The sequence below is a fragment of the Acanthisitta chloris genome, unplaced genomic scaffold, assembly GCF_000695815.1.
Source record: "Acanthisitta chloris isolate BGI_N310 unplaced genomic scaffold, ASM69581v1 scaffold16903, whole genome shotgun sequence".
Lineage (NCBI taxonomy): Eukaryota > Metazoa > Chordata > Aves > Passeriformes > Acanthisittidae > Acanthisitta > Acanthisitta chloris.
Window position 1 is genome coordinate 108111 of NW_008664552.1, and position 8330 is coordinate 116440.

The 8330-nt window shown below is 41.7% G+C and overlaps 1 protein-coding gene across 1 annotated transcript in view; it reads left to right on the forward strand.

Moving 5' to 3' along the window:
* The window catches only part of MICAL3 (microtubule associated monooxygenase, calponin and LIM domain containing 3), a 108883-nt gene that overhangs the window by 58102 nt on the left and 42451 nt on the right, over window positions 1–8330 (forward strand). Inside the window, 3 exon segments of the mRNA XM_009071417.1 lie at window positions 3689–3884; window positions 8209–8328; window position 8330. The exon segment at window position 8330 is cut by the window's right edge and continues 97 nt beyond it. Of these exon segments, the coding sequence (XP_009069665.1) occupies window positions 3689–3884; window positions 8209–8328; window position 8330 (317 nt within the window).

Below are 8330 nucleotides of genomic sequence, written 5' to 3' on the forward strand. Positions count from 1 at the left end.
TTTGTAGAAAGTTGGCTAGCAGGAGCATTTCTCCTGTTTCACATCTGGTAGCAAGTTTGACAGTGGTTTTGCAGCTAGCCAGATGTGTCTTGATGGCATCTTTTAGAAACAAAACCAATAGGTCAAGTAGACTAAATGGTCTGCCTAGTGCAAACTCCTAGAAATCCCTTGCTGAAGCTGATGGTCAGTTGAATTTCTGTATCATAGAAAGTTGGCTAGCAGGAGCATTTCTCCTGTTTCACATCTGGTAGCAAGTTTGACAGTGGTTTTGCAGCTAGCCAGATGTGTCTTGATGGCATCTTTTAGAAACAAAACCAATAGGTCAAGTAGACTAAATGGTCTGCCTAGTGCAAACTCCTAGAAATCCCTTGCTGAAGCTGATGGTCAGTTGAATTTCTGTATCATGTTCTCTGATGTAGAGCTGTTTTCTTTGCAAAGTGAAGTGGAGGGATGTGACCAATCCTGCATCTCATGTATATGGATATATAAATTAATTAGTGCTGGGAATGTCCTTCCTATGTCTTTGAGGTTTTGAGGCAGGGAGTGCTTGTCAGGATCACAGGACACCTTAGCTTGAGCACATCCTTTTGCATTAAAGTTTAGGTAGGTGTTCCATCACTTTTTAAACACAATTGCATTGAGTCACTCCCACTTAGAGTTTGTGCTGTGATAAGGGTGTTTGGTTCTCCCTGTCCCAGTTATGCTGGGTCTTCCTGATAAGAAGGACAATGATGATTTGAACTTTTTCAATGGTGATTTATGTTTTGGAAAACATACCTGAAGGATCTTATATCCTTTGGTTTTTTACTGTCAGCCAGAAGTGGCAGAGAAGTATTCCAGGTCAATTCCCCTGTTACTATGAACTCAGGGTTGGGGAGTGTAACACAGATTGCAAAAATAGATTTGGCTGAGGTGAGAGGAGAGAAGAGAGAGAAGGAAATGACACATGAATCCCAGCTGAAAAGGCAGTTCAGTTCCACTACACTTTGCACATCCTAACACAACATAAGGCTTAGCAGCAGGAAACGGTAGAGCCCCCAGTATCCCTGGAAGTGCAAGGTTTCCACCTGCCACCTGAGCAGCTTCTCTGCTTTATGCTGTAAAGAAGCCCTGTAGTTCCAGCTGAAGGCACAGCAGCCACTTGCCCACATCACACAAGGGTTAAATCATGCTGAGGAAGAGGGAAAAACTCCTGGCAGATGTCCTTATGAGATTTTATCCTTCAGGAGAGGGATTGGAAATAGATACCACTAATTATGGGAAGGCCTGTGGAATTTTGCATGAAATACTGAGATGGTTCTGAGTGAGCAATTGCCCTGAAAAAAAGACTGTTAGGAACAAAGTGAGAAATTACAAAGAATGAAGAAAGAAAACAGAAACTGTCTTGGAGGTGAAAACCTGTGAGGATAAAGTAAATGTTGCCAAAGCTCATGCTGGGTTACACTTTGCAAGGGAAAAGAAAGCAAAGAGCTCTGTTCCTTAAGCATCTAAGCAGGTGCAAGGTAAGGGAAAGCAGCAGTGGGTCCACAGTGGAGATGGAGCTGACATAAATGCAGTTTTATGTATAATCAATCAGATGGTCTCCAATTTCAGTTGGCAGTGGACATGGGAGCAAAAGAGTTGGGAAATGAAGACTAATCCAGTGAAGAAGAAAGAAAAGTTTATATATTACTATACTGTAGTGAATGAAGATAAAATTTGATCAAATAGTCTTTGTCTCAGAAGAGTGGAAGAAGTGTGAGTTGTGAGCTTTGTGGTCACAATTTGTGATGCAATCAAACTATCATGACGTGCCTCAACTGTCTGATTCAGGGCAATACTATGTGGTCTCTGGGTGACAGAAGTATATGATCTGCAGAAAAAAATTTAAAAAGTGAACAAGAAAATAAAATGCAGCAGGTTAAAAGGTGATCTGCACTAGTACCTATCAGCTAACCAAAACAGGAGATAAAACACCTCCTTTGAAGGAGTAACTAAAGACTGCTAGTCCTGCAAGTGAAGTCTTTTGACCTCCTGCAGGTAAGTGGGATGAAACATGACATGGGTTCTCCAAAGACTGGTCTAGCTTGGCAGCTTTTATCAGTGACCTAACTGATTGATTACTTCTGTGAGGGAAATGCACTGCATTTTAACAGTCTGGACTTCAGGAAAGCATCTGAATGCTGACACATGAAAGCAATTAAACTATATAACATGTGGGAATAGGACATGAAGTGTCAAGTAGCCAAGGAGTTGGCTTAAACAAGGTTTTACTGAGAAAGGGAGTAATGGGGCTGGAGGTCACCTACACACTGTGGAGTGTCACAAAAAGTGTCCTGGGGACTGGTCTTTCTAGTACTCTCACTAAGATTATTGGCAAGAAAAAAAGGGGGGAAAATCTGCTAATGAAATTCAGTGCTGAGGCAACATGATGCAGATGAGGGTGGGCACATCATTCACTGGGAACTGCAAAATGGCACAGGCATTAAGATTAAACACAGAAATGAAATAGTGGAAAGTACCAGGTCATGCAGCTAAGAAACTGTTGAGAATTTTGGCTACCAACAAGGTGCTTATCAGTTGAAAGCCAAGAAGGAGAAAGATCTGAACTTTGGTCAGTAAGTAAAACCCACCAGTATTATGTGGCATATAAATAGGCAAGTGTGTTCTCAGCATGTATCAGATGAGAGGTTTCTGGCAGGGCTGTGTGTCACACTGATAAGGCCTCATCTGGAAAGCTGTGTTCAGCTCTAATCACACAGGTTCTGGAGAGATTAATCCAAACTGGGACAGGTGCAGAGACCTCAGGGATGATCAGCACACTGAAGAGCTTATCTCCTGAGAGGAAGGTTGGCTTGTTTAGCAAAGCAAAACAAAAGCCAGGAAATACTGAGCTCTGTAAATAGTAAGGGCAAACAGTGGCATGTTATTAGAGCTGAAATATTAGAGTTTTTTAATGAAATGGATGAATGCAGGTTAGAATTCCATTCTGTGCCACAGGGAATGCATCTCCCACTGCCTGGTTCACATATCCTTGCAGTTTTCTGGGGTAGATGGGATTTGTGTTGGCAAACAGCTCACCGAGAATTTTCCCTGTGGTTCATTTCATCATAGATGGGATTTGTGTTTGCAAACACCTCACTGAGAATTTTCCCTGTGGTTCATTTCATCACAAACTCTGATTAAAGGGAAATTAATTCAAGTCTCTAACAAGTTTTAAAACTTGCTTTTCCAGTGGGCCTTTTTCATTCTAGCCCCAATCTTTAAGCAGTAAGAATATTGTCTTGCTCCCTGACTCTGCAGGCTCCCCATGGCTGGTAATTTTAACAAGCAGCAGGATTGCCCATAGCATTGCTGCTGTGTCTCAGAGGATGTATCCAGTCTGTGCCCAGGCCTTCCCCAGTGCTTCCTACAGAGACTTCATTGCATCTCTAGTTTTTGCAGCTACAGTAGCCCTATCTCCTCTCTCAACTAGGGCCTTTAACATTCTTTTTAGCCTCTATTAGCCAAAACCACTAAGATTCCCTTTTGCAGTCTGCCTTCCCAGCACGTTCTGCCAGTAGTGGCGAACAGGATAATGACATAAGGTATTCTCTCGCTTTATTTACCTCCCTCTGCCTCATGCCCTTTTTCTCCCAATTGCTCAATTTTCTCAAAGAAATGAGTTCTGACTGTTGCATTTATTGTTTCTTCACTGGCTTATTCTCAGGCTCGAATGTCAATGGGCTGGAAGAGCCCAGCCTGGCGAAGCGGCTGCGCGGCACCCCAGAGCGGATCGAGCTGGAGAACTACCGACTGTCCCTCCAGCGGGAGGAGGAGCTGGAAGAGGTTCCTGAGGAGACACTAGCAGAGCACAACCTGAGCAGTGTGTTGGACAAAGGAACAGAAGAGGATGTGCCCAGCAGGTTAGCATATGTTGTCCATAAGATTTTTTTATACCCATCCCAACAGACTGTTCCTGCTTTTCCCTTCGCTTCCCTGAACATACTGTGCACCAGGTTGCCCTTTCCAAAGTCATTATCAAAGTTCTGCATAGGTACACGGGTACTTTATCTTGTACTTTCTGTTCTAAGTAACTTACTATCATTCTTAGAGAACACCTATAACACCACAATACCATGAAATTAAGTCCTCATTTGGAAGGGATTTGAAAAAATTTTATTTTTCAATTGTGTCAAAGGTAAATGAATATTCTGAGCAAACAGAACATGGATTCAAATGGAATGGGGTCCCAAAGTTAATTTCTCTTCTGAATGTTTTGCATTACAATTCATAACTACTGTTGGTTTCAAGGCTGAAGCTTGACATGCCTGTAATCCTGACTGAATGCTGGTGCAATGCCTAACACATAGTCATTGGAAGCAGTAGTTATGGCTGTTAAAAATTATGTTGTACCTTCATGAATTTCTCTTCATCTGCAAAGTTCTGTGTAAGAACACTGGGATCCAAACACAAGCAGGTAGAGCTGCTGGAAACAATTGTTGCAAGAATCATTGAGGAAAATCCTCAGTGAAGAATGCTCATGAACTTTGTAGTCAATCACATACTCTTGCAGAGTCTTGATCTCTTAATATGGTTCCTAATCATCTACTTTTTTTTGAGGCTAAAGCAACCCTTACCTTTTCAGCTCTCAGTCTGTCCAGTAGTCTTGAAATACTCTCAGAAAATGCTGTTATTTGTTTCCTGAGACTTAGATCCTGAAAACATATTCTGTGTATGCATTGCCTACAGATATAGAGCTGTATGAGAAACTGAGTGTTCATGGGAGGTGCAAACTCTGTTTGCTTTACTTGTCCTTCCTTTAGCTCCCTGCTCAGGTCTGGGAATTACATCAACTGTGACAACATAAGCATTCATGATACTGAGGGGATTTTAGTCCTCTGTGTCTAGCTCTAAAACAAAATTTACTAGTATGGAGCTATTCACTATTATTATTCTTTGTCTTGATTTCAGTAAATCAGGACACAACAGGCCTGCTTAATAAATGGCAGAAGAATTACAGGGGAGAAGGGTTAGTTAAAAAATAAGTGTTCTGGCATTTTGGCATGGAGCTGCTGGTCATCTCCAAAAGGTGTTTTGTGAGATTGTGGAGGCTGAGGGCAGTGGACTCTTAGGTCAGTAGGTTTGAATTTGTCTCACAGGATGTTATCCCTTTGTACTACGTTCACCCCCATGACCTGTATTACACTGAGTATTTCTGTCTGTAATAGTCTGTACTGTATAATTTCACATGTGAAAATCAGTGTTGAATGGACGACTCACACTTTGTCATAGAGAGACAAGAGAAGTACATCAAATTGCTTGTCAGTTTGACCTGGAGAATTTTCTGTCCCTAATCCAAGTATGGCATACAATTTACTCAGAGCACTGACAAGACTGTGGGCCAAATATCAGAGAGAGAGTTTTCTAGATGATGTTGCTATCAGATATCCTCTGTTCACCCATATCCACTCCACAAGATGTCACAGAGAGACTGCAAAAAAAAAAAAAAAAAAAAAGGTTAAAAGTCTGACTACTCTTTCAAAAGCAAAAAGTTTTGACTCCTGCAACAAGCCAACCAAAGCCCTGATTTGATCATCTTCACTGTCTCAGTGCGGCGCCGCAGGGTTAGGAGCAGGCAGAGGAGATGGGGAACTCTTTGTTCCCTCCATGTCTTATGGATTGGGCTTCAGGGTTCCCTGAGGTGTCAGATCTAAATCAGGCAGAGACCTAACATTTTGGTGCACAGCTTCCCAACATGCACACTGCAGCGAAAGTTTGCAGGAAACCAGATTCAAAGCATGTTTTTCCAGAAGTGGGTTAATCATGTTTAAACTGCAATGAGATAAAAGATCAATTAAGCAACTAAACCCTGACCACACAGGTGTGAGGGGTGGGAAACCCTTTATGTGCTTTATTCATTGCCTTTAACTTGCAGTAACTGCCAGTTTTGGTATACCCTGTGGCCTTTCAAAGGAGTGTCACAGCTTGTGCTGCATGGATGTGTGTGGCGAGGGAAGAAGTTCATGTCCACAGTTCAGGTTTTGGTTCCTCTCCTCAGCACTAAATATGTACACCTTTCTGATGAGATACTCAACTGCTTACACAAATCTTATAAAGCAACCTACCTTGGTCTTTGATTTGTGCTTTATAGGGAAGAAGTAGATGATCAGCTGCTGAATAAATCCCTTCGGCACAGAGTTGCCACCCTGAAAGGAATGCCCACTCTACCAGGCCACCTCACTGCTATCTCTAAGCTTCTCATTTCTCAGTATTCAAAGGTCAAACAAAACCCAGGTTATAAATAAAAGCCACAGAAGGTGAAGTGAGCTACGTGGTAAAGAATCTGTGCCGTCAATATTCCATGCGATAAGCCGCTGGTCGGAGAGCAGCAGCTCGTCCTGCTCAGCAGTCATGGCAACAGTTTGAGCAGCAGTAAACCTTATTGACAGCACACAAAAACTCCAGCATGCAGCACCTGTCAGGTTTATTTCCATACCAAAGGGTGGGAAAGTTAATCAGGGAGGAGGAACAGCACTTTTTATCTTTGTGACAATATCTGCAGAAAGCCTTTGGAATATGCTTTGGTCTCCTGGAATAGGCACCAAGTCCATGGCTTGCAACAGTGTTTGTATTCAGTATTTCCTATGTGAAAATCAGGCAGCATGTTAAAAATAGCTCAGTTTATGGTGTGAAAAGGTGGGTTGTAATTTGAGTGAAATAATGTTCTATGTATGCAGAACAGCAAGGAGAATTTAAGAGCCTATGGACAGGAGTATGTGACAATCAGAGCATGAAAATAAGTGTTTTCCTTATTAGGTTTGCTATCAAAAACAGGCTCTCAGACAAGTAGTGAATAAAATTATGTAAATATGATATGTTGGAGTAGTGTTAGCGTGATTTGGAGCCCTACACCTGAATATGTTTATCTGCAATATAAGAGAACTGCTGCCATATATAATTTTTGGGAGCTGTCAGTTTGCCACACTGTGATCAAACCTGTGTATGGGAAACAGAATTACACCTGTACAAGTTGTATTTAATAGACCTACAAGCAGTGTAAACTTCATCATTTTCAAGTTGTTGGTTTTGCCTTTCATTGTCTCTATGGAATGGGTTTTGCCAAAGGCTGTTGACCACAGAGATAGTGGTTACAAGGAAGCAGCAGAAATACTGTTCTTAGATTTCTTTGCCAAAACTTTAGCTATTCACAGTTTTCCCCTTCCATCAAAATGAATTTATTCCTTTTAAGATCCATATGGGAAGCATCCAACTGTAATAAATGCAGTTGTGTTATGACAATGATGGGTAAGGGATAAATCAAAGGAAAGCACTTTTTCCCCCTGCAGACACAGAGTGTGCAGCAGTTCTCAGTCATTTCCCAGGGACAGATGCAACCAACCTTCTGCCCAGTGCCTCTAGGTAGTCCAGCACATAAGAGTGAGCTAGATTAAATGTCGTTGCATAAGTGGTTACCTTTCTTGCCCCTGCTGCTTATGCTGAGGAATGGCTAGATTTAAACAGAGATGGCTGCTAAAAGGCACTAATTATTTACTGCTTTGCAGGGTTTAGACTCTGCTGTGAGAATAATAAGCTCATTATTGTAATTATCTTTGCACTGCTTCCTGCAATTTCTTTCCACTATATACACTGTGTACTCAATTGGATACATATTTCTGTCTGGGATGTAGAAAAGTGAGGAATTTTGTATTTTTTTTTCTCCAGCTCTCCTTGTTCACATGCTGTATCCTTTGGCCTGATAGTTGTTTTTCACTCCCAAAGCTGCCTCTGGTTCACAACAGCAAGTGCCAAAATCATCTTAGCTGTTGTAGCTAGCAGTAGCTGCTGTATCAAAAGACATAACCTTCTCAATTCTGATCCTGCAAAGAACTATGTGATATGAACAAAGTAGTTTCTTTCTGCTGTTTTCAGCTGTCATGAACTGAAACAATAAATGCTGCACAGATATTTGGACTTGGCTTCACAGGCATTTTTCTGCTGCTTCACCTTCTTCAAAAGAAGCAGAACAAGGACCACGTTGCAGCCCACACGTGGTGGGCTGTGGCATGGTCCCATATCAAATGCTGAAACAAGAAAACTAGTATTTTATTTGGGGCTTGTATGTATTGAAACAACTTGTCAGAGATCTAAGGCTGATCAAGGGAACATTGACTGCATAATCTTTAATATCGTTATTTATTATTAATTATATAATCTTTCTCTTTTTTTTTTTTTTCCAAACCCTTGCAGTAGTTCAGAGTCTGAGATGGAGGAGGAAGATGAGGAGGAAGAAGATGAGCTGCTGCTGCCTCAGCAACCTCCTTCAGACTTGGGAGGTGTGCCATGGAAAGAGGCTGTGCGCATCCACGCCC